The sequence below is a fragment of the Oncorhynchus gorbuscha genome, linkage group LG06 (assembly GCF_021184085.1).
Source record: "Oncorhynchus gorbuscha isolate QuinsamMale2020 ecotype Even-year linkage group LG06, OgorEven_v1.0, whole genome shotgun sequence".
Taxonomy (NCBI): domain Eukaryota; kingdom Metazoa; phylum Chordata; class Actinopteri; order Salmoniformes; family Salmonidae; genus Oncorhynchus; species Oncorhynchus gorbuscha.
Window position 1 is genome coordinate 57,168,626 of NC_060178.1, and position 27,200 is coordinate 57,195,825.

The window sequence follows — 27,200 nt, forward strand, 5'->3', positions numbered from 1 at the left end:
GAATAATGTTGAAAAACAAAAACGAGTAAAATACGGTACATTGAAATCAAACATTAAAAGCATCTTCATAAAAATGTGTCTTCAGCATGGATTTAAATAGAGCCACTGACTCTGCAAGCCTGATCTCCTCTGATCGCCATGCCAGAGGATCTCAGGCTGTGTCCTGGCTCGTAGGGAGATACAATATCAGAGATATAGGATGGGGATAAACCAAGCCTAGTCTTAAATGTGATTACTACTTTTGTTAAATCTAGTCTAAAAGTGACTGGGAGTCAGTGTAAAGAAGCTAAAATAGCTGCCTGTTAAATGTCGAGTTGCAGCATTTGGGACAAACTGTAGATGACGGAGACATGCATTCAAAGAGGAAATAAAAGCATGTATACCTTTTTCCAGATCAGGGACTGAAGAAAAAGATTTGACTTTAGCTATAATTCTTAGATGAGGCAAAAGGCATAGTGAATAGGTGCTGGGAACGATACTGAACCACCCATGTTCACTGAAAAAAAAATCTGCCACATCGATATGACCTGAACCAGTCGAGGGCAACTCTTGAGATTCCCACCCACCTCTCCAGCCGGTCAACAAGTATATAATGATCAATAGTATCAAACGCGGCACTGAGATCCAAAATAATTAGAATAGAGCATTCCCCGGCATCCTCAGCCAACACAAGGTCATTACTGACTTTTAATAAAGCAGTTTCCGTTGTGTGAAGTGAGTGGAAGCCCGATTGGAATTTTTCTGTTATGCAGGTGAATGAGGACCCAAAAGCGACTTGGCGAAAACAGAGTCTTTAATCCAGCTTAAGGAAATAGCAATACTCCTAGACAAATCGGAGCGGTAAATAAAGCATAAAACAATTTCACTCGTAATCACGAGAACTGACTGGAGACTCGATAATAAACTGCAGGTTGCCTCGGGAAGGCACTTGACCGTAGCAGACTCAGACACCTGCTCACCACGCAGCATCTGAGGGAAACACGACACGACAGGGCGATACAAAGACACAGCACGGTGAACAATATACAAGGATCCGACAGGGCAGAAACGGAAAACAAGGGGAGAAATAGGGACTCTAATCAGGGGAAAAGATAGGGAACAGGTGTGGGAAGACTAAATGATTGATTAGGGGAATAGGAACGGCTGGGAGCAGGAACGGAACGATAGAGAGAAGAGAGAGAGGAAGGGAGAGAGAAAAAGGGGAACGAACCTAAAAAGACCAGCAGGGGGAAAACGAACAGAAGGAAAAGCAAAATGACAAGACAATATAAGACAAAACATGACATTTTCCAAATAAGGTGTTCATACTCAAATAAGCCAACGTTGAAAACGTCTAAAATCTTGGATAAATAAAGCAAGTTGAGAGAGGTCTATATTTGCTCAGTAAAGAGGGGTGAAGATTGAGCTTTTTAAGAAGAGGTTGGATCAGAGCAATTTTAAAGCAGGCTGGAAAGGAGCCATTTACAATTGACAGTGTGTTGGGGCCAACAGTAGACAGTAGGCATAACCTCTTTTTGTATTCTAGTAGAGTATGGAAAGCCGTTTTAACATACAGGTATATTCATTGTATTATTTCTATTAATAATTTCATTTTTTTTACAACAATAATGTTATTTCCGATATCAATGACACATTTTTATATCAAAGCATCTATTGATGTGAAAAATTTAATGTTAATTATCGATATCAATAGTAAGAACTTTTGATATAAATAATTCCCCATAGGATTCAATAGAGAAACAGATATCAAAAGTTTTTAAAAAATATATCAATAATTGCCGAATACTGAACATCTTAGCATATATTTCGCATTATAAAGACGTAAACAAATCAGTTTCTAGTGCCTTGAATGTCAATGAAGAGGAGGGTACCGAGAGACAGTCATCCCATTTTGTTCAGTTAGCATGAAAATATCAATGTATTTGGAAATAAGAAATTGCATGTGAACAACTTATTTAGAAATCTTATATTCAATGAACCGATCTTGACATGTTATTTTTGGGGAGGAACATAAATTAGGTTACTTAAATTAACTACACTACGGGACATAATATGCTTTCCCATGTCCTATGTTGCTAATTATGACAGGGAGGATTGGATTGCACTACCAGACCAAGACCGTCAGTGTCTAAAACAGTTTGCAGTTGCTGGAAATAGGGTGAATCCCATCTCTTTTAAAGATTGCTGGTTGCTCCAAGCAGAAAGTTAAAATTGTTGCAAAAGGAGACCTTCTTTTAGGTACCCGTTCAGAGCAATGAGGCGGCTGAAACATTCAGAACCCCCAGAACCCCTACCCCTAACACACCAAGAAAGTTGTGAACAGGGCACGACAACACCTTTTCTCCCCCAGGAGACTAAAAAAGATTTGGCATGGGTCCCCAGATCCTCAAGTTCTACAGCTGCACCATCAAGAGCATCCTGACCGGTTGCATCACCGCCTGGTATGGCAACTGCTCTGCATCTGACCATAAGGTGCTATAGAGGATAGAGTGTACGGCCCAGTACATCACTGTTGCCACACTTCCTGCCATCCAGGACCTATATACTAGACAGTATCAAAGGAAGGACCAAGGAAACTGTCAAAGACTCCAGCCACACAAGTCATAGACTGCTCTCTACCGGGAGGAAGAGCAGTTCCGTCTTGTCGAGGTTGAGCTTGAGGTGGTGGGACGACATCCAAGTTGAGATATCTGCCAGGCACAGAGAGATGCATGTTGCCACCTGGGTGTCAGAACGGGGGAAGGAGCAGTTATAGGAGAGACCATGTGAGTATATGACTGAGCCGAGTGACTTGGTGTATAGAGAGAAGAGGGCCTAGAACTGAGCCGTGGTGGACACCAGTAGTGAGAGTACATGGTGCAGACACAGATCCTATCAATGTCACCTGGTAGGAGCTGCCAGCCATGTGTGATACAATTAAAAAATGTGCAGAGCCTGGTGGTTCACGGTGTCAAAGGCAGCTAGATAGATAAGAACAGAGAGAGCTGATCAAAGACAGCATGCTCAAGTGTTTTGGAAAGAAAAGAGAAGAAAGGGATACAAGTATTCAGTTTGTCAGATGAGTCGAGTGTTGGTTTCTCGTGTGGAACAACTCATGCCATTTTGAGGTCAGAGGGGTCGCAGCCAGTGGTTAGGGATGAGTTGGAGGGAAGTGAGGAATGGGAGGTCTCCAAAGATGGTTTGGAGAAGTGAGGAGGTGGTCGAGCGGGCAGGATGTCGGGCTGCCAGACCTCACTAGTTGCCGGATGTCATCTGGAGAGAGGGGAGAAAGAGGTCAAGGCGTAGGGTTGTTCTGTGTGAATGACACCAGTGGACACAATAGACTGAATGAATGAGTAGCGGATGTTGTCAACCGTTTCAAAGTGGCTGACAAAGTCATCCACAGAGAGGGAGGAGGGAGGGGGAGGAGGAGGACTGGAAAGAGGACAATGCGAGTCATAGGATGCAGAAGGGAGGAGAGTAGGGTCGATGAGGCAGAATCAGGAGACAGCAGGGAGAAGGATTTAGCGGAAGGGAAATATGATATCATGGAAGAGGAGAGAGTAGTAGGAGAGAGGGTGAAGATTGCAATGGAGCATGACCATCTGGGTAAGGGCTGAGTGATTAGGGTTGGAGGAAAGGGAGACAGAAAACAACTCCGCAGAACAGTCTTTGTTTCGGCAATGGTCTTAGTTTTGCATCACGACTGCCGCTTACAGCTGCCGGCCGAGAAACCAGGAGAGACTGAAGAACTAACACAAATTGATGATTGCCCAGCAGAGGTTGAGAGCACACCTCCCTGTACTAATTGTTGATTGCCTTATTGAGGTGAAACCACTCCCCTCCAATACAGCCACTGACTACCAAAACAAGTCACAAATTGCTCTGCCCCTTGATCCTGATTGATATGTCAACAACTATCTGCAAGTTATGAGCGGTCAACAGTTCACACACCAAGTAGGACACTGGGAAGACAAGCAGCACTTAAAGTAGATTTCTCTAGCTAGCAAAAGGACAGTACTACACCACAACAGATAAAGACCAACAAATATTATAGTTGGACCAGGTTTTCATCAGGAATCTCTCTGTACTGATCCGTTCACCTTTCCATCGATCCTGGCTAGTCTCCCAGTCCCGGCCTCTGAAAAACATCCCCACAGCATGATACTACCAGCACCATGCTTCACTGTACGGGTGGTGCCAGGTTTCCTCCAGACGCGATGCTTGACATTCAGGCCAAAGAGTTGTTTCTCATGGTCTGAGAGTCCTTCAGGTACCTTTTGGCAAACTCCAAGCGAGCTGTCATGAGCCTTTTACTGAGGAGTGGCTTCTGTTTGGCCACTCTACTATAAAGGCCTGATTGGTGGAGTGCTCCAGAGATGGTTGTCCCTCTGGAAGGTTCTCCCTTCTCCACAGAGGAACTCTGGAGCTCTGTCAGTGTGACCATCGGGTTCTTGGTCACTTCCCTGACCAAGGCCTTTCTCCCCCGATTGCTCAGTTTGTACGCGCGGCCAGTTAATAATATAATAATATAATAATAATATATGCCATTTAGCAGACGCTTTTATCCAAAGCGACTTACAGTCATGTGTGCATACATTCTACGTATGGGTGATCAGTTCTAGGAAGCATCTTGGTGGTTCCAAATGTCTTCCATTTAAGAATGATGGAAGCCACTGTGTTCTTGGAGACCTTCAATGCTGCAGACATTTTTTTGTACCCTTCTCCAGATCTGTGCCTCGGCACAATCGTGTATCGGAGCTCTACAGACAAATTCTTCGACCTCATGTCTTGGTTTTTGCTCTGACATGCGCTGTCAACGGTGGGACCTTATATAGACCGGTGTGTGCCTTCCCAAATTACGTTCAATCAATTCAATTTACTACAGTTAGACTCCAATTAAGTTGTAGAAACATTTCAAGGAGGATCAATGGAAACAGGATGCATCTGAGCGTAATTTCGAGTCTCATAGCAAATGGTCTGAATACTTATGCAAATATATATGTAATACACATTGTCATTATGGGGTGCTGTGTGTAGATTGATGAGGATATTTTTTTAAATATATATTTTAGAATAACGCTGTAATGTAGCAAAATGTTGAAAAAGGGAACAGGTCTGAATACTTTCAGAACGACAGTTGTGTATTAAAAGCTTCATTCTAGTGGCCTACTGTTAACCAGTGGTGCCAGTTTCTATGTTTTGGTTGGTCAGGGTGTGATCTGAGTGGGCATTCTATGTTGGGTGTGTTGTTTGTCTATTTCTATGTCTGGCCTGATATGGTTTTCAAACAGAGGCAGGTGTTAGTCATTGTCTCTGATTGGGAACCAGATGTAGGTAGCCTGGGTTTCACTGTGTGTTTGTGGGTGATTGTTCCTGTCTCTGTGTTTGCATCAGATAGGACTGTTTTGGTTTTCGCACATTTATTGTTTTGTTAGTTATTTCACGTCTAGTTCCTTTATTAAAGAACATGAATAACTACCACGCTGCATTTTGGTCCGCCTCTCCTTCACCACAGGAAAACCCTTACAGCAAGTGTACCTTTTTTTGGGTATCTGAGTTGTGTTTCCATCTCAAAGTCTTCATCTTCCTCATCAACTTAACCCATGTAATCAAAATCTTTACTGATGATGTGCAGAATTTATCTTGCATGTTGTAATCTGCATACTGGAAGGTTGTTGACAACATAGGCTTAGTCAAATATTTATGTGTTCTACAACTGCCTCAATTAGTCCAGTACTAAATCCAGTACAGGCTGCATTGATGGTGTAAAGATGTGCTGTGTCCTTAAGCAAAATGGTTAATTTACTCCTCTAAGATTTTCCTGATCAAAGTTTTGTCTGCAGTTCCCCTCTCCATTCGAAGAAGACAAAACTCTGATTTTGTACTGTGAGAGGGTCTTGCCATGTTACATTCCAATCTGTTGGATTTCAGCCTTATGTTCCTGGTCTCTGTCAACCAACATGGTTTGTCCCCATATGGGAAGCCTTTTAGGTGCTAGAACCATTTGCAAAGGGTTCCACCTAGAACCCTATATGTAGAGGTCCTCATAGAACACATTGTACATGTTAATACAGTTGAAGTCAGAAGTTTACATACACCTCAGTCAAATATATTTAAACTCAGTTTTTCACAATTCCTGACATTTAATCCTAGTAAACATTCCCTGTGTTATGTCAGTTTATTTTAAGAACGTAAAATGTCAGAATAATAGTAGAGAGAATGATTCATTTCAGCTTTTATTTCTTTCATCACATTCCCAGTGGGTCAGAAGTTTATATACACTCAATTCGTATTTGGTAGCATTGCCTTTAAATTGTTTAACTTGGTTCAAATGTTTCTGGAAGCCTTCCACAAGCATCCCACAATAATTTGGGTGAATTTGGGCCCATTCCTCCTGACAGAGCTGGTGTAACTGTCATGTTCGTTGTAAGGAGGAGTCCAAGGTGCTGCGTGGTTTGCGTACATTCTTCTTTATTTAAGAATGAACACTGAACAAACAAACAAAATAACAAAACGAACTGTGAAGCTAATATGAGTAGTGCAGACAGGCAACTAAACATAGAACAATAACCCACAAACGCAAAAGGGAAAATGGCCACCTAAATATAATCCCCAATAAAACAATTTTTTGGGTGGGGCACACAAGGAGATTAGCTGAGTCAGGTTGGAGACCTGAGCCTCCAATTATTGAGGCTGCCTCTCGGGCTTCCGTGCTAACCGTGTCCCCTCGTCTCATCGCCGTTCCTCCTGCGCTATCTCCCCCTGCTCCCATGGCAGGCGATCCTTTCCTGCCAATATTTCCTCCCACGTCCAGGATCCTTTACCGTCCAAAATCTCGTCCCATGTCCATGGTGTCTGCTCCTCCTGAACACGCGGCTTGGTCCTTTTATGGTGGGTTCTTCTGTCACGTTCGTTGTAAGGAGGAGACCAAGGTGCTGTGTGGTATGCGTACATTCTTCTTCATTTAAGACTGAACACTGAACAAACAAACAAAACAACAAAACGAACCGTGACGCTAATATGAGTAGTGCTGACAGGCAACTAAAAATAGAACAAGAACCCACAAACATGAAAGGGAAAATGGCCACCTAAATAAAATCCCTAGAGGCAATGATAAACAGCTGGCTCTGATTGGGAACCATATCAGGCCACCATAGACATATAAATACATAGACCTACAAAACCCCTAGACATACAAAAACTAGCATACCCACCCTTCTCACACCCTGACCTAACCAAAATATAAAGAAAACAGAGATATTAAAGGTCAGAGAATGACAGTAACTGAGTCAGGTTTGTAGACCTTGCTCACACACACATTTTCAGTTTTGACCACAGATTTTCTATAGGATTGAGGTCAGGGCTTTGTGATGGCCACTCCAATACCTTGAATTAGTTTTTCCCATTTTGCCACAACTTTGGAAGTATGCTTGAGGTCATTATCCATTTGAAAGGCCCATTTGTGACCAAGTTTGGACTTCCTGACTGATGTCTTGAGATGTTGCTTCAATATATCCACATTTTCCTCCCTCATGAAGCCATCTATTTTGTGAAGTGCACCAGTCCCTCCTGCAGAAAATCACCCCTACAACATGATGCTGGTTGGGATGGTGTTGCTTCATGGTTGGGATGGTGTTCTTCAGCTTGCAAGACTCCCCCTTTTTTCCTCCAAACATAACAATGGTCATTATGGCCAAACAATTCTATTTTTGTTTCATCAGACCAGAGGACATTTCTCCAAAAAGTATGATATTTGTCCCCATGTGCAGTTGCAAACCGTAGTCTGGCTTTTTTATGGAGGTTTTGGAGCAGTGGCTTCTTCCTTGCTGAGAGGCCATTCAGGTTATGTCGATATAGGACTCGTTTTACTGTGGATATAGATACTTTTGTGCCTGTTTCCTCCAGCATCTTCACAATATAATTTGCTGTTGTTCTGGGATTGATTTGCACTTTTTGCACCAAAGTACGTTCATCTCGAGGAGACAGAACACGTCTCCTTCCTGAACAGTATGACGGCTGCGTGGTCCCATGGTGTTTATACTTGCGTACTATTGTTTGTACAGATGAACGTGGTACCTTCAGGCATTTGGAAATTTCTCCCAAGGATGAACCAGACTTGTGGAGGTCTATAACTTTGTTTCTGAGGTCTTTGCAGATTTCTTTTGATTTTTCTATGCTGTCAAGCAAAGAGGCACTGATTTTGAAGGTAGGTCTTGAAATACATCCACAGGTACACCTCCAATTGACTCAAATGATGTCAATTAGCCTATCAGAAGCTTCTAAAGCCATGACATCATTTTCTGGAATTTTCCAAGCTGTTTAAAGGCACCGTCAACTTAGTGTATGTAAACTTCTGACCCACTGGAATTGTGATACAGTGAATTGTAAGTGAAATCATCTGTCTGTAACCAATTGTTGGAAAAATTACTTGTGTCATGCACAAAGTAGATGTCCTAACCGACTTCCAAAACTATAGTTTGTTAACAAGAAATTTGTGGAGTGGTTGAAAATGAGTTTTAATGACTCCAACCTAAGTGTATGTAAACTTCCGACTTCAACTGTACCTAGAATCCTATATGAAGGGTTCTGCCTAGAACCATATGTTAAAGGTTCTACCGAGAACCATTTTATCTTTGGAGGGTTCTTCCTAGAAACATCAATGAATGGTTCTAACAGCCTTATTAGCCTTCAAAATAAAAACTTTTATGACAATAATTACACATACTCAACGTGGCCAAAAGTATGCTACTTGAACATCATGGGAATTAATATGGAGTTGGTCACCTTTGCTTCTATAACAGTCTCTACTCTTATGGGACGGCTTTCCACAAGATGTTGGAACATTGTTGCTGGGACTTGCTTCCAGCCATCCACAAGATAATTAGTGATGTTGGGCAATTAGTTCTGGCTTAGGCCTCAGCGTTCAAATTCATCCCAAAGGTGTTAGATGAGGTTGAGGTCATGGAAATGTGCAGGCCAGTCAAGTTCTTCCACACCGATCCGATCTTGACAAACCATTTTTATATGGACCCTCACTTTGTACACGGGGGCATTGTCATGCTGAAACAGGAAAGGGCCAACCCCTACAATGACATTCTAGAATCATCTAGAATGTCATTTTATGCTGTAGAGTTAAGATTTCACTTCACTGGAACTAAGGGGCCTAGCCCAAACCATGACAAACAGCCCCATACCATTATTCCTCCTCCAAAAATCGTTACTGTTGGAACAATGCATTGGGCAGGTTGCTTCTCCAAGCATCCGCCAAACCCAGATTGTCGGACTGCCAGATGGTGAAGAGTGAATCATCACTCCAGAGAACATGTTTCCACTGCTCCAGAGTCCAATGGCGGTGAGCTTTACACCACTCCAGCCTACGCTTGGCATTGCGCATGGTGTTCTTAGGCAATGTAAACCTATTACATGAAACTCCCCACGAACAGCTCTTGTGCTGATGTTGCTTCCAGAGGCAAATTGGAACTCTGTAGTAAGTGTTGAAACCGAGGACAGACGATTTTTATGCGCCCCAGCACTCGGAAAACTCCCATTCTGTGAGCTTGTGTGGCCTACCATTTCACGGCTGAGCCTAGATATTGCCACTTCACAATAACAGGACTCACAGTTGACCGGGACAGCTTTAGCAGGGTAGAAATTTGACGAACTGACTTGTTGGAAAGGTGGCATCCTTTGAAAGTTATTGAGCTGTTCAGTAAGGCCATTCTACTGCCAAGGTTTGTCTATGGAGATTGCATGGCTGTGTGCTCAAATTTATACACCTGTCAGCAACGGGTGTGGCTGAAAAAGCCAAATCCACTAAACTAATTTGAACGGGTGTCCACATACACAATTTTGTATATATAGTGTATCAAAAGGCCTTTCTTTGAGGGCCTAGTTATACCCTAACACAGTGGTGTTAGGAAAATCCTGGTTTACAGGCCAAATCAAATAAATTCACATGCAAAAACACAGATATTAAAACAAACAGTTCTGAAAATCACCCTGCAATAGAGCATGCTTGGAAATATGTCTCTATGTAGAACCCTTGTTGCCTTCCAAACAACACTTGCCTTCCGAAAAAAATCATTCTTGACTTCCAAGGAAAGAATCATCCTTTCTTTCAAAAACAGTTCTTAGGATATTAAACGTTCTAGGTAGAACCCTTTGCATTACAAAGAACTCTTGTCTTACAGAAAGGCTACTTCAGATCAAAACAGTTCTTAGGATATTAAACGTTCTAGGTAGAACCCTATGCATTACAAAGAACCCTTGTCTTACAGAAAGGCTACGTCAGATCAAAACAGTTCTTGGTAGAACTATCTCTCCACAAATAACCCTTTTGGAACCCTTTGTTCTAAGCGCGCAAGCATCTTCACCTCGTTCTGCTATAAGATCATTGAACACCTTTTCTAATCGGCAGTAAAAAAGTGATCGGCAGTAAAAAAGGGTGGAAGACATTGATATTCCCTTTGTCTCTGACCTCCTTCACTATCCAATCTAGGAAGTGCAGGTTATCTGTCTGATGTTTGTCTTGTTGGAGCTCACAGTCACTTAAGTTGCCTTCTCCATATGCAATAGCTTGGTCACCCGGCCTCTGGACTCAACGTCTGCAGATGCTGCCGGCGCCAACACAGGTGTAACTGAAAGACAAATACCTGCACCATTGTATCAGTAATCAAGCCATTATAATAGCCTACAGTTCTCAAAGGAAAATCTTTGGCATCTTAACATTTTTTGAAAATATTACAGACACACTGCAGTATTTCAAGATGTAATATATATATATTATTTTACAGGGGTTTATGTGCAAAGCATATACCGTTTTTTAAATCCATAATTTTAGCTAACACTCATAACAAAAGTGGACGGCTGTGTTCTTGCATGTCCCTCACACAGACCTAGAGGCCCTCAACCCAGCATGACATAGAGATATTGTTCTGTTAAATGATAGGAAGTCAGCTGGTTAGGCTTCCTCTTGAATTTGAGGGCTACAGGATAGGAAGTTACAAGACACTTTATGAATATGGGCCCAGGACATGAACTGGCACTGGTTTTATTTGGTGACAAGACAATGTTTACTCACCCTCTTTGGCAATGTATCAGAGTTCTCCCAGCTTTACAAAGCTGTCGTTGAAGGCTGGCCTCCCTTTTGTACTCTCTCTCCTGGTGGAAAGAAAATAAGATCCAACATAACAGCTTAGATCAGAAAGTGCAATAATAACATACATAGTTATGGATTTACAAAGACAAGTCATCATATTGTCCATTACTGTCCGTAACGTTGAAATGTTAGGTTAGAGCAAGGCATATGGTCAGCTAAAGTTAGCTAGCTAGCTAGATTTGGGAAACAACATCAAGAGGTTGTGTATTGGTTGGACTCTCTGAGTTGTGAATCGTTCTGGTGGGTTGGGACAGAAAATAACCCTACCATGAAAAAAATATAATGTCAACAAAGACATATGTCTAATATCTAGGAACTCTACTTACCGGACGTAAAGTGAAACGTGACCCTCAATATCAAATAAACGTCTGAATCCAACTTTTGTCGAAACCCCACCGTATTCCTGCTGTGTAGACAGTGGTAGATTTTGTGGCAGGAAATCTTGCGTGAAGTGTGTGGTCTCCTGGCAGCCCACTGTCTAACTCAACAGGAATAGGGTGCGGTTTGGACAAAAGTTGGATTCAGACGTTTAATTTATAGCGACGGACACATTTCACTCTACAGCTGGTAAGTAGAGATGCTAGAGATTGGCAAAGCATAGTATAGGTTCTTTCAATCGCATTCATCACCCTACTCTGCCTCTGTCTCCTTTTCTGTGTCTTGAGCTCTAGCAAGCAAACCTGCAACAATGTATTAACTGGGTCCAGCCAAAAGTATGAGGACACCCTTTTAAATGAGTGGATACGGCTAGTTCAGATACACCCGTTGCTGACAGGTGTATAAAATCGACTTTCAACGTGGCACCGTCATAGGATGCCACCTTTCCAGCAAGTCAGTTCGTCAGATTTCTGCCCTGTTAGCACTTACAGTTGGCCGGGGAAGCTCTGCTATTGTGAAGTGGAATCATCTAGGAGTAACAACGGCTCAGCTGCAAAGTGTTGTATTACAGACTTGGTCAGGGAGAGGTTGAAAATGTCAGTGAAGACACTTGAAAGTTGGTCCGCGCATGCTTTGAGTACACGTCCTGGTAATCCGTCTGGCCTCTCTCATCTTTTTAAGTGGGAGAACTTGCACAATTGGTGGCTGACTAAATACTTTTTTTGCCCCACTGTATATTGATACGTTAACAGAAATGACTGTAACCAAATATTGTAGATTAGAAATTATGGGGATTAGTAGTTCATTTACTACCGGTGATGTATGTAATGGGGAATTTATAAACACTAACACTCAACAATAATTCAAACAATGAAAGCACACGGATAGGCAGGAAAAAGCGCGTTCTGGAAAGAGACGCGCCTAATGCATCTTCACTACACCCCCTTCACCTACATTTAAAAGTACTCTCAAGACACATTATCTTCACACATAAGAAATACTCTCACGAACGTGGTCAGGTCCAAAGCAGTAGCAATTATGGAAAACCAATGCAAATTCAAAACAAATGCACGTTCACTTATTTAGTCAATTTTATACACAATTTTTAATTTTTTAAAAATAAAGATGCCATACGATACCTGTACTAGTCAACCGATGCCCGTACTAGAAAAATAGAGCTAAGATGTCTTTCCCCATAATCAGTGGAAAGCTGCCCCACTCTGTACAGTGGTTCTAGTTAAATTATGGCTAATGCCCCCCTCTGCTACAATACTACCAAGCTAGCTCCTCCAGGCAGACCAAGAGTGCAGACAGAGTATCCCAGCACAGCAGGTGCCTGCCCCCTCATCCTCTCAATGAAGGCCTCAATCCTCTTGTTATCTCATGCTGTGAAGGGAGCCCAGCTGTGGTATGCGTGGGAGTGTGTTGTGTGAGTGTGCATGCATGCGTGTGAACTACCTTTGTGTTTGTGCGTGTGTCTGTGCGTGCTTGTTGGTGTGTTTGAGGTCATCCTCTCGTTGCATGTTGTGAACGGGTCAGTGGAGCCTCCTGCCAGGCTGGGCTCAGGTCTTGCCTGCTGACCCGAGGCACCATGTCTGGACAGATCACCCCATGGCCCGGCCACACTGTTGGTGACCACACTGATCTAGCTCACTACTCAACCAGACCAGGAGAGAAAAAGCATGCAAACTTTCCCACATTCTGTTGTGTTACAGCCTTCATTTAAAATGAATTACATTGAGATTCTGTGTCACTGACCTACACACAAGACCCCATGATATCAAAGTGGAATTATGTTATTATACATTTTTACAAATTAATACAAAATGAAAAGCTGAAATGTCTTGAGTGAATAAGTATTCAACCCCTTTGTTATGGCAAGCCTAAATAAGTTCAGGACTAGAAATGTGCATAACAAGTTACATAATAAGTTGCATTGACTCAATCTGTGTGCAATATTTTTATTTATTTTTAATACATTTAACATGATTTTTCAATGACAATCCCATCTCTGTACCCCACACATACAATTATCTGTAAGGTCCCTCAGCCGAGCAGTGCATTTCAAACACAGATTCAACGAAAAGGACCAGGTAGGTTTTTCAATGCCTTGCAAAGAAGGACATCTATTGGTAAAAAAAGCAGACATTGAATATCACTTTTTAAGCATGGTTTAGTTATTAAGTACACTTTGGATGGTGTATCATTACACCCAGTCACTACAAAGATACAGGCGTCCTTCCTAACTCAGTTGCCGGAGAGGAAGAATACCGCTCAGGGATTTCATTATGAGGCAAATGGTGACTTTAAAACCGGTACAGGGTTTAATGGCTGTGATAGGAGAACCTGGTTGAACCTACAACATTGTAGTTACTCCACCAAACTAACCTAAATGACAGAGTGAAAAGAAGGAAGCTTGTTCAGAATAAAAAATATTCCAAAACATGAATCCTGTTTGCAATAAAACATTAAAGTTAAACTGCAAAAAATGTGGCAAAGAAATTAACTGTCACAATCTGATCTATCTCACCTGTCCTTGTGATTGTCTCCACCCCACTCCAGGTGTCACCCTTCTTCCCCAGTATCCCCTGTGCATTTATACCTGTGTTCTATGTTTGTCTGTAGCCAGTTTGTCATGTTTGTCAAGGCAACCAGCATTTTTGATATCAGCTCCTGCTTTTCCCAGTCTCTCTTTTTCTCGCCCTCCTGGTTTTGACCCTTGCCTGTCCTGACTCTGAGCCCGCCTGCCTGACCACTCTGCCTGCCTCTGACCTGTACCTTTGCCCCACCTCTGGTTTACTGACCCCTGCCTGCATTGACCTGTCTTTTGCCTGCCCCTGTTGGAATATTAAACCATAGTCAAATCGACATGTCTGCATCTGGGTCTTACCTTGATACCTGATATTAACTTGATGTCCTGGGGCAAATCCAACACCACATGACCGAGTACCACTCTTCATATGTTCAAGCATGGTGGTAGCTGCATCATGTTATGGGTATGCTTGTCATTGGCAAGGACTAGGGAGTTTTTTGATAGAAATAAACAGATTCGAACTAAGCACAGGCAAAAAGCTAGACTTCACAGTGCTTTCCAACAGACATTGGGAGATGGTCATGTATATTGATTTTGTGGTCAATTAACAATTTCTTTGTAGATTTGGATATGTGCTTGGGGTTATTGTCTTGATGGAAGATCCACTTGTGGCCAAAAACCTGGCTGCCTCTGCCACAGTCAGACTTGAACCCCATTGAAAATCGGTGGTCTGATTTCAAGAGGGCAGTCCATAAGCGCAGACAAAGGATATCCAGGAGCTGGAAAGATTATGCATGGAGGAATGTTTTAAGATTCCTTTCAGAGTGTTCTCCAATCTCATGAAACATTTTCGAAAAAGTCACAGTGTTTTTATCCTCACAAGGGTAGGGAGCATAAAATAAAATAATATAATTTCCCATTTTTTAGCATGCAATCTTTATCAAGGGTGCCATTAATTATGGACCTGACTGTACATACCTACATTTACCACGAGTCTGTTCTGTATATCAATGCAGAGCAATAGGTATCGAATAAGGAAGCTTCTCTTCCCTGGAACATGGTGTCCTCTGGGACAGCTCATGCATAAACCCGCCCCCTCCCCCCCGGCCAAATCCTTCTTCTGAAAATAACAAAAGGGAAAACTCCTGACAGTTGTTCTTTACTTTCGTTTGAACCACCATGTTGTGTCAGAAAAGAAAGAGCACTGCAGGCCCCTGAGGAGCCTTTTGTCAACAAGTGGAAAATGACAGGTTCCTCTCTGGCGCACACCGACCAAAATGTCGCTGTGCGGGTCATCCAGTAGAAGTCCTGTGCGCCTGGGCCTACCACGACGGGAAGACAGATGGATGGGGGTAAAGAAGGAGAGGGAAAGGAGAGAGGGGGACTGTGTACTCCGATCCCTGTCTGGCTGTCACCACGGGTCAGTGCATCTGATGTTGGAGTGCACACCTGACATATCTCTCTCTCTTTCCCCATACTATCGCCCCCTTTGTTTTTCTCTCTGTTCTCTCCCATCCCTCTATTTCTCTGACCTCATATCACAATTCCTTTGGGTTTCCCTTTTCATCTTTGTTTCTCATCTTCATATTTCTCACATCCCTCTCCTCTGATTGTGCCCCCCCCCTCTCTCTCTCTCTCTCTCTCATTCTCTCTCTCTCCCATCCACCCCTCTTCTCTGTAGGATGTGATGGAGGAGCTGGCTGAAAGTTCTGAGTTCAATGAAAGTAAAGGTCCATGCCTGGCATTCCGTCAAGCAGCCTCAGTCCTGAAGAGTCTGCCGTCAGCAGTGCACTGTCTGGAGGCCATCCAGGGCCTCCCCTGCATGGGGGAACACACCAAGGCTGTTATGGAGGTAATATCATCTCCACTGCATACCACATTAACTAAAGAGTAACATTATTGTTTAAATGGATTTTCTAAACTTTAACATTTAATCTAGAGAAATATAATCTATATTGTTCTCTGTGAAGTGTTCTTGATTGTATGAAAATGAACCTTTCTGATTGATTGAATTACTTAGGCATCTAATTAAGTATGTGAAATGTTTAAATTATCCTATATTCATTTTGTAAAAATAATTGGCGTTTCAGTGTCAAGTAATAATCGTAGAGATAAATGGAGGACTCTGGATGGATCTAACTTGTTTTAGTATAGACATTGCCATTGAGGGCTTCCACCATTTAGTAATCAGCGAGTATTGTCTTTTTCAAATTGAGTTGCCTACGTTTTGTAAACCAAAGACTAAGGTAGTATAAAGGAGCCAAGACAAAGATTTATACCAGGTCATTGGTCCCAAGATCCAGACTCAGTGAGTTGAGACCGCAATAAGTTCAAGACCAAATTTATGTTGTCTCAAGTGGTCTCAAGATCAAGACCACTAGATCAATAGTCCATGGGCCCTTTCTTCATTTGTAAGAAACTCAAGTACAGTACAGTACAGTATAGCACATTGTGTTTTGGCCAAATAGATGTCAATGTTTGGGAGATTAGAGTCTGGCTATGCATCTCAATACTTTAACGTTTTCCTGAAGTGTGCACTTGTCCACTACCCACATGTTGGTCCTCTGTAGCTCAGTTGGTAGAGCATGGCGCATGCTACTTTAAAATGGAAGATAGCTTCAACGGTGTTGCACATGCTGTCACAGATGCCATGATGGCACAAATACAAGTTTTCATGTACTAAAAATCAATGTATTTCAATGTGTTTCCGTTGCATTTTCAACTCTACTGATTTTGTCACAAAAACTGTTGTGTTAAATAGCAAATGTGTCTACTCTGGTCTTGGCACGTTCTCTCTAGCCAACAGCTCGCAGATACAGTGCAGGTAGGCTGTGTGGGTAGGCTAGTCTACATGATGGCATTATTATGGATAAGAGCGAGAATATTTCTGTTGTTGTCAAAAGGCAGTCAAGCATCGATCATCATGTCACCAGAATAAGACCCTCAATATTTATTGGAAAGGAGCATCAAGATCATTGTGCACTTTCACCACACTGTGAAGTTCATCGTAACTTATTTCATCTTTAGTCTAATACAACTACATGGTTTGCTGAGTCGTAGTGGGGGGACAACACACTATGTCAACGCGTTACTTCGATGTGATGGTTATTATATCATTATTTGCACATGAAGACGCTTCCACCGCCATTTCTCACAATTTTTACCGACACAAAAACATCCCGTCATGTCGAACGAACTGTCGACATTTATAAAATTGTACGGAGACGTCCTGTTTCCATCACAGCTGTCGTGATTTTTTTTCTTCTACGGTACAGCTTTACTCACATAAAAACTGTGGATGGAAACGTAGTCACTGTTAAGGGAAAAAACATCGACATTAGGACTGTTTCCAACATTAGGGCTGTTTTCCAACATTAGGGCTGTTTTCCAAAAGAAGTTAAATCCGCCTCGTATTTTGTTTCCTTGACAGGATACTAATGAGGATCGCGATACTGGTATGTTTTGTCCCAGCCTTCATGCGAAGGCTGGAATATGTTCTGGGATTCATCCGATAAGTAGTAGTTTACCACGTCTGTCACCAGCTTCATTAATAAGTTGTTCCCACAGTGACCGTGCGTACATATCCCAACCAGAAGCCATGGATTACAGGAAACACTGAGCACTGAGCTAAAGGCTAGAGCTGCCACTTTCAAGGTGCGGGACACAAATCCAAATGCTTATAAGAAATCCCTCTATGACCCCCTACGAGCCACGGCAGTGTCAATACAGGACTAAGATTGAATCCTCCTATGCCGGCTCCCTCTCCGTAGCCGATGTGAGTAAGAACTTTAAACAAGTTAACATTCAGATGGATTACCAGGACGTGCACTCAGAGAATGCGCTTACCAGCTGACAAGTGTCTTCACTGACATTTCCAACCTCTCCCTGACCCAGTCTGTAATACCTACATGTTTCAAGCAGACCGCCATAGTCCCTGTGCCCAAGAACGCCTATGTAACCTGTCTAAATGACTATCGCCCAGTAGCATTCACATCTGTAGCCATGAAATGCTTTGAAAGTCATGGTTCACATCAATACCATTATCCCAGACACCCTGGACCCACTCCATTTCACATACCACCCCAACAGATCCACAGATGACACAATCGCTATTGTACTACACATCCGCACTGTTAACCTGAATGAATACATCAAAAATATATATAAAAAATAATAACACTATAGACTTTGCCTATGTTGCGTTGTATGTTTTTTGAGTAAATCTGAGCTGAAAAAAAATGTCAGGCTTTTCCATTAAAATAACCAGTGGTGGAAAAAGTGCTCTAAGCAAAGGTACCTTAATAGAAAATGACTCAAGTTAAAGTGAAAGTCACCCAGTAAAATACTACTTGAGTAAAAGTCTAAAAGTATTTGGTTTTAAATGTACTTTTTATTTATTTAACATTTACTTAACTAGGCAAGTTTTAAGAACCAATTCTTACTTACAATGAATGCCGACCAAGAGGACTCCTGCGGGTACAGGGGCTGGGAATAAAAAAATAAAAAATATATAGGACAAAACACACATCACGACAAGAGAGACAACAAAACATTACATAATGAGAGACCTAAGACAACATCATAGCAAGGCAGTAACACATGACAACACAGCATGGTAGTATCAAAAGTAAATGGAATTGCTCAAATGTCCTTAAGTATCAAAAGTAAAAGTATTAAAGCAAACCAGAAGGAACTATTTTTATTTTATTTTCATTGACTGATAGCCAGGGGTACAGTCCAACACTCAGACATAATTTGCAAATGAAGCATTTGTTTATAGTGAATCTGCCAGATCAGAAGCAGTAGTGATTACCAGGGATGTGTGTGAATTGGGCCATGAATTGGGTGTCAGGGAAAATGTATGGAGTAAAAAGTACATTATTTTCTTTAGGAATGTTGTGAAGTAAAAGTAAAAGTTGCCAAAAATATAAATTGTAAAGCACAGATACACAAAAAACGACTTAAGTAGTATTTTAAAGTATTTTTACTTAAGTACTTTGCACCACTGAAAACAACTAGAGCCTATCTGCACGTTGTAATCAAAAATGGCATATTATTTGCTGCATTTCAAACTGTCCTTTTGTGAGGCGCAGCCGGAAACGAGTTGTTTCAAGTGATGGGGTCGGTAAACCAGGAGGATTCTCCATCATCGTTAAATCTCCAGTTTGGGAACGTTTGGGTTTCCCAGTAGATTACAACCGTGATGGACAGAGAGAGCATATTACCACTGCTCAACCTCAAACATGTTGACACATTTACTCAGACATCACCCCAGTATTCCTACTACCGGAGCAAGACAGAAACGCAAAAAAACAACAACACAGCCAAATAAATGACAAGAGCAATAGGTTTGTTTATAGCTGTGGATATGCTCCCGTTATCAGTGTTTGAGAAGAATAGGGGGTTTCAGCACCTCGTGAACGTGCTCGAGGCACATTAAAAACTCCTCCCTTACACCCGGTGGCTGCATCACCGCTTGGTATGGCAAATACTTGGCATCTGACCGCAAGGCGCCACGTATGGCCCTGTACATCACTTGGGCCAAGCTCCCTGCAAAGCTCCCTGCCAAGCTCCCTGCCATCCAGGACCTCTATACGAGGCATTGTCAGAGGAAGGCGCTAAAAATGGTCAAAGACTCCAGCCACCCAAGTCATAGACTGTTGGTAAGCGGTACCAATGCACCTTGTCTGGAACCAACAGGACTCTGAACAGCTTCTACCCCCAAGCCAAATAGCTACCTGGACTATCTGCATTGATCCTTTTTTTGTAACTCTTTTGACTCATCATAAATGCTGATACTATTTATTATCCTGTTGGTTAGTCACTTTATCTATATGTACACCTATATGTACATATCTACGTCAATTACCTCATACCCCTACACATCGACTCGGTACTCTTATCCCACTGCTCCTGAGTGGCACGGTGGGCTAATGCACTGCATCTCAATGCTAGAGGTGTGACTACAGACATCCTGGTTTGAGTCCAGGCTGTATCACAACTGGCCATGATTAGAGAATGTAAGTAAGCATTTCACTGTAAGGTTGTTGTATTCAGCGCACGTGACAAATACACTTTGATTTTATTTGAGTCCCATAGGGCGGCGCACAATTGGTCCAGTGTCGTCCGGGTTTGGCAGAGGTAAGCAGTCATTGTAAATAAGAATTTGTTCTTAACTGACGTATCTAGTTAAATAAAGGCTACATATAGCCAAGTTGTTGTTGGGAAGGACCCATAAATAAGCTTTTCACTGTTAGTTTACAAAGCATGTGACAAATAACATTTGGATACATTTTTAGCTACAATACATACTGTATCTAAACACCCACTGAATTAAACATTCAAAAGCATGAAAGATTATGAAATCACCCCAAAGTCTACCAAGAGATTATAGGATTAAGTCGTCTTTAGAGAGCTCAAGCAGAAAACATTGTTGCTAACGCCAGCTAAGTTACTTGCATAGACAATGGAAATCAGTCATTTGATTCTAGGTGTAGCTAACTAGTTAGATAACCAAATATCCAACAATAATGAAGCCAGCTAGCAGCTTGAAATGAAGTGGTTTAAGTCCCCAGCCTTATTCAAATAGTCATTTTAATGATGAAATATTCTGGTTATTGTGTGCAGCTAGCCATCCATCTAGCCATGCTAGCAAGCCAGTCAAATTACCAATGTCCAAAACCAGCTAGCTAGCCACATCTCGGTTAGCCAGTTAGCTATCAAGTGAGAATGTGACGTATCAGTTACTGTTGATGTCTGAAATCTCATCTAGCCAGTTACATAAAGCTAAAGAAAAGAACATGTCTTTGGGTGCTCCTGGAATGAAATAATAAAATTTCTTCAATGCAAATGTCAGCTAGGAGACAGTCGGTGAGTGGCTAGCCAGGCAGTAAATGCTATTAAAGTAACGTTAGCTAATCCGTCTGTCATGGTTGGCCAGCCAGGCTGTTAGCATTCCTCGATCAACTTCACTCCAAGCGCCGGGCATAGATTGCTTTAGCTTCGTCCAGTCTGTCAAATGTAAGGGTCTCTCCTTCATTAAAGACCTGAAGATGGAGCTGAAACTTGATCCCCTTTTTGTAGAGACAGGCTTTGATGACCTTCTTCACGAGTTTAGCACTCCTGTCCGGGTAGAAATGTATATCTTGCACACTGAATTTTTGTTGATGCTCTCTCGCCCAGCGCATGGCACATTTCTTGTCTTAGTAGGGATAAAGGCAAGCAATGATCCCCTAGGCCGCTCCATTGGGTTGGTTTTGGGGGTGGAGCTCTGTGTACTTGGTTGAGGTATCAGGAATCAAGGTAAGACCCAAGTGCAGACTGTGTGAAGTAACAATGTTTATTGTGACAACAGGGGCAGGCAAACGGCAGGTCAAGGCAGGCAGGGGTCAATAATCCAGATATGGAGCAAAGGTACAGGATGGCAGGCAGGCTCAGGGACAAGCAGAGTGGGCGGGTACAGGGTCAGGACAGGCAAGGGGCAAGGGTCAAAAATACAAAAGAACAAAAGCGAGACTGGAGAAAAACAGGAGCTGAGATAACACACTGTTTGACTTGAACAAACAAGACAAACTGGCACAGACAGGCAGAAAACACAGGTATAAATACCCAGAGTGTAAGTGGGGAAGATGGGCGACAGTGGTTAGTGCTTTGGACTAGTAACCAAAAGGTTGCAAGATTGAATCCCCGAGCTGACAAGGTAAAAATCTGTCATTCTGCCCCTGAACAAGTCAGTTAACTCACTGTTCTTAGGCTGGCAAGTAGCCTAGTGGTTAGTGCTTTGGACTAGTAACCAAAAGGTTGCAAGATTGAATCCCTGAGATGACAAGTTAAATCTCTTCTGCCCCTGAACAAGTCAGTTAACCCACTGTTCTTAGGCTGGCAAGTAGCCTAGTTGATAGTGCTTTGGACTAGTAACCAAAAGGTTGCAAGATTGAATCCCTGAGACGACAAGGTAAAAATCTCCTGCCCCTAAACAAGGCAGTTAATCCACTGTTCCTAGGCCATCATTGAAAATAAGAATTTGTTCTTAACTGACTTGCCTAGTTAAATAAAGGTCAAATAGAAATAGGTGTATAAACAATGACTATATTCATATATAGTATGTTTGCTATTGCCTTGAATTGAATTAGAACATACAGTGTCATGATGTAAATGAATGTATTTTTTTAATGGTGGGACTGCAATTTGCACCACTTCTGTAGAATCACCCATATACACTTGCACATACATTTCAGACTTCAGCCGCAGTCCATGTAACATATGTGCAGACACACACACACACACACACACACACACACACACACACACACACACACACACACACACACACACACACACACACACACACACACACACACACACACACACACACACACACACACACACACACACACACACACACACACACACACACACACACACACACACACACACACACACACACACACACACACACACACACACACACACACTTTTGAGAAGACTGTCCTGTCACATCGGGTCAATCCACCCTACCCTCCCTGAACACACGTTCACAAACATCTTCAGGGCAGAAATCGTTGCAGGCTGTAGAGTGTCAGAGAATGCCTATTTGAATTGAATGCTAAGCCACAGCTGGGTGAGATCTATGGGCAAATCCATGCAGGTCTGAAATTCAGGCAACATCTCAATACGAAATGCATGGTGAGAAAGAAGAGAGAGAGGACTGACAGCTAACCTCTCAAAGCTCAGACACAGTCTTTATCCAAAAGGATGACAATTCTTTATGTTAAGTAAAAAAGGAAACTGTCTAGAGATTCCCACTCATACTGTCATTTTGCCTGATATAGGTGTTCTCTGAGAGTCCGTCATTACCTAACCTACTTCTCAGAGTGGCTCCTTACAGAACACAAGCAAAAAAACTAAACCAGTGACATGATACAAAACAAAGTGAAACTAAAAAGAGTGAAGCCCAAACGTTTCACGTCCATGGACATCGGAGTGACACCCAGTAAGCAACCACTGAGTCGAGTATTGTTGAGTGAACATCAGAGAGGAAAAAGCTAAAAAACAACTTATAGTAGCTAGTAGTGAGCACCGAGGCAGTGGTAGTGCTGAACCATGTGTGTGTGCACCCCAATGAGAACGTGTGTCCGAGCAATATCCCTGAGCTTGAGGAGGGTTGGCCTTGGCTTGACGGTTGATTACCAGCATTGAGCAGTGAACTCTAGGCAGAAAAGTATATTCCACTTTCAGATTGTCATGTTTTGTCTTATATTGTCTTGTCATTTTGCTTTTCCTTCTGTTCGTTTTCCCCCTGCTGGTCTTTTTAGGTTCGTTCCCTTTTTTCTCTCTCCCTCTCTCTCTCTCTTCTCTCTATCGTTCCGTTCCTGCCCCCAGCTGTTCCTATTCCCCTAATCAATCATTTAGTCTTCCCACACCTGTTCCCTATCTTTTCCCCTGATTAGAGTCCCTATTTCTCCCCTTGTTTTCCGTTTCTGTCCTGTCGGATCCTTGTATACTGTTCACCGTGCCGTGTCTTTGTATCGCCCTGTCGTGTCGTGTTTCCCTCAGATGCTGCGTGGTGAGCAGGTGTCTGAGTCTGCTATGGTCAAGTGCCTTCCCGAGGCAACCTGCAGTTCATTATCGAGTCTCCAGTCAGTTCTCGTGATTACGAGTGAAATTGTTTCTTATGCTTTATTTACCGCTCCGATTTGTCTAGGAGTATTGCTATTTCCTTAAACTGGATTAAAGACTCTGTTTTCGCCAAGTCGCTTTTGGGTCCTCATTCACCTGCATAACACAGATTCCAAGAACACAGGATGAGATGTTACTATCCTTTGTGCAAGCACTTCCAAGAGTTCATGAACAGTGAGCCTGGTGAAATTTGGGGAGCGTATCGTCAGTAGTGTAGCTGCTGTTCATTGTTACAATATTAACCTCAAATTTGTAAATGCTTCTCCACGAGTTGTGTCCTCTGAGATGACCAATTATGGTTCTATTAGATAATTGTGATGATGTTTGGAGTGTTAATCCTACACCAGGGTCCCCCAACAGGTGGACTGCAGGACGATTTTGTTTTGGTCCCCCCACATTTTCTGAGCAAACAATAACGATACTTTTTAAAAATCATTATTTTTTTAAATGTTGGACATAAAGTGATTTTAATTTTGGAAATCTGTTCCAAAGTATTCCCACGCATAATAGAGAGATATACAGTATGTGATCATTTGCAAATGTAAGCAGGGTTTAAAAGAATTGTGTTTTAGTCAAATATTCAAATATCTGTTTTCTATCTTATTGCGGTAATTTTGCTTTTCTGTAATCATTTGTAATTATGTTCTGGCCCCCTGAACATGCGCTCGAGAAGAAATCATCCCAAATCGGCTGAATCTAGTTGATGATCACTTTACTACACCCTTTGATAAATGTGATATGGAGACACTTACAATGTGACCAGCAAATTAGTTCTGCTCCCCAGATAGGAGAACACTATTAGGCTCGGGAACAAAGCCTGTTCAAAACAAACATTTGGAGCTGTGGAATATAACATCCTGAACCTTTCATTACAGCTATTATGGAATTAATCCGATGCTTAACCATACCAAATATATCATTTATAGAATAGGAATGGAAATGAGCATCAAAGGGGTACTTGATTTAAGTATAATCTGTTCTTAAATGAAAAGCAATTACTCAAGCTTCATAACTGTTTTTAGAGAAATGACTTAGAACTTACCAGCAGTTTGGCAGGTAAAATCAATATATTAATGTAGTCTACTTGATTTTCCACAGGAGATCCTTACATTTGGCCGCTCTTTTAAAGTTGAAGCGATACGGTGTGATGAACGATATCAGGCACTTAAGGTAAGTGGCTCAAAAGGAACTTATTTTGAAATTCTTTTGAAGTCATAGACATACCATGGCTTTTATTTCCTGTACATTTCCACCAAATGATCATTGTATACACCTTACAAATGATGCCATTAAGTATTTATATAGTACAAGTACAAGTAATTCCGCTTCCCAAAGAGGTCCAATCTGACAATATGTTCTCTTGAGTACATCTGTCCTCCCGTGCCAGCTGTTCACCAGTGTGTTCGGGGTTGGACCCAAAACAGCTGAGAAGTGGTACCGCAGAGGGCTGCGCTCACTCCAGGAGATTTTGACCGAGCCCAACATCCAGTTGAACAGGATGCAGAGAGCTGGTATGAACAGGAATGGCACACAACCTCTTCTCTTTCTTTTGATATCACAACATAAATATCCAGCTGCACTTACATTTCATATTGACCAAACTGCAGACAGTACTACTATAACGAACTCTGCTGGTATCTCTATCTCTGGGATTGTGTTCACAAAAAGTCTCAGAGTAGGAGTGTTGATCTAGGATCAGTTTACACTTTTAGGTCATGATGAATACGATTATATGAAGAGAGAGGATCCTAGATCAGTACTACTGCACTAATCTGATACTATTTTTGAAAACAGTCCCTAATTATGTTAATGTAATGTCCTAGAGTAGGTTATTTACCACAGCAGTAGACCCCCAGACAATTAGCACTTCACGGAGAGAAGCTGAGACCTCAGGGGGAACTAGATAGCCAGTAGGCAGATGGTACTGTAGCATACATTGTCTGATTCTCTGTAATAATGGTATGGGAATAATAATGCATTTTATTTTGTAAAGTGCTTTCGTGCATCAAACAAACACAACAACATGTTCAGTCACCTCCTTGTCTGAAGAACTAGTGAATAAACAGGATTAATGTCAAGCCCTGCATGTTCTTTTCAAAAGTGTCATGGAATGTAGGCCGACATTGAACACTACACGTTGGCTGCTGCTGTAGGCTGAATGATGGAATGTTCAAATGTTATGGGATGCATTTTCTCCATTGTTTTTGATGGTAGACCACTCTGATCAAATAGCCACAGGAGCGTACTTGACCACTGTCTGAAACTACAATTTAAGGCGGGTTGTGTTCACAGTAAATGCACAGAATTTTCACAACATTCAAGTTTGCGCTCAGTAAACTGGGGCGGCAGGGTAGCCTAGTGGTTAGAGCGTTGGACTAGTAACCGGAAGGTTGCAAGTTCAAACCCTCGAACTGACAAGGTACAAATCTGTCGTTCTGCCCCTGAACAGGCAGTTAACCCACTGTTCCTAGGCCGCCATTGAAAATAAGAATTTGTTCTTAACTGACTTGCCTAGTTAAATAAATGTACATTTAATTTTTTTTTTTTAAATGTGCTTGGTGGCAATTTTGTTTTAGGGAACATTGGTACTAACACAAAAGAAACGTGGCACAGTGTGTAAATAATACATTAGCACAGGAAATTAAGAAATGGATTAAAATGCTGGAAGTGAATGCTAGAATCAAACAATTAACTATGCAAATGAGCAAAAGCTGTGTGCATTATGGAAATAGATCCCTGGCTGAAATAGAACCTGTCTCTAATAGTGTTCAGTGATTTAAGCAAATTAACACCCAGGCTATTAATTGAAGTGTTAAGGTACCCTTGTTATTTTATCATTGGCTTGGTGAAGTCTTCCTAAACCACTCTTTTGTTATCTGTTCTATAATGGATAATAATGTTTTATTCAATTCAATTTCTACTCAGATACGTTTTATTTGGAAGCAGGTGAAATTTCCAGTAAACTAAGCTGAAGTTAGAGAGTTTCAGCATTCTCTGTCGCTCTTGAGCAGTTTTTTGTGAAAGAGCAACCCAGATCGTGAACCTTTTTTGTCTTAGCTAGAATACGACGTTCTTATATTGTGACACTATATGTTATATTTAAATATGTTGTATATATATATATATATATATATATATATATATATATATACTGTATATACTGTATATACTGTATATATAGTATATATTTTGAAACATCCATGATTGTCAACTCTGAAGAGTGGAGAAGAAAGGTAGAGAGGAAAGGCGAGGCGAGTACAGAAATGGAGGGCAAGTCAGGAGAGAGAAAATAGCATATTTCTTATTGTCACATGAATTTAGAGTAATACCTGTTGTCCTTGAACATCAATTAGGTTATATTCTCACTCTTAATTGTATTTTTTGTGGCTTAGAGAGCTTTAGCACTTAGGTGTGCAGTGTTAAATGCATTCCCCATGTATGAGACATTTAATTTGCACATGAGTATGTCAT

General features: G+C 41.7%; 1 protein-coding gene across 2 annotated transcripts in view; it reads left to right on the forward strand.

Annotated features, from left to right (window-relative positions):
* The window catches only part of LOC124037185 (DNA nucleotidylexotransferase), a 143,414-nt gene that overhangs the window by 17,219 nt on the left and 98,995 nt on the right, over window positions 1-27,200 (forward strand). For both annotated transcript variants that reach the window (XM_046351855.1, XM_046351854.1), the window contains exons 4-6: window positions 15,733-15,903; window positions 24,828-24,899; window positions 25,117-25,240. In XM_046351855.1, the coding sequence (XP_046207811.1) occupies window positions 15,733-15,903; window positions 24,828-24,899; window positions 25,117-25,240 (367 nt within the window). The remainder of the gene's footprint in view (window positions 1-15,732; window positions 15,904-24,827; window positions 24,900-25,116; window positions 25,241-27,200) is intronic.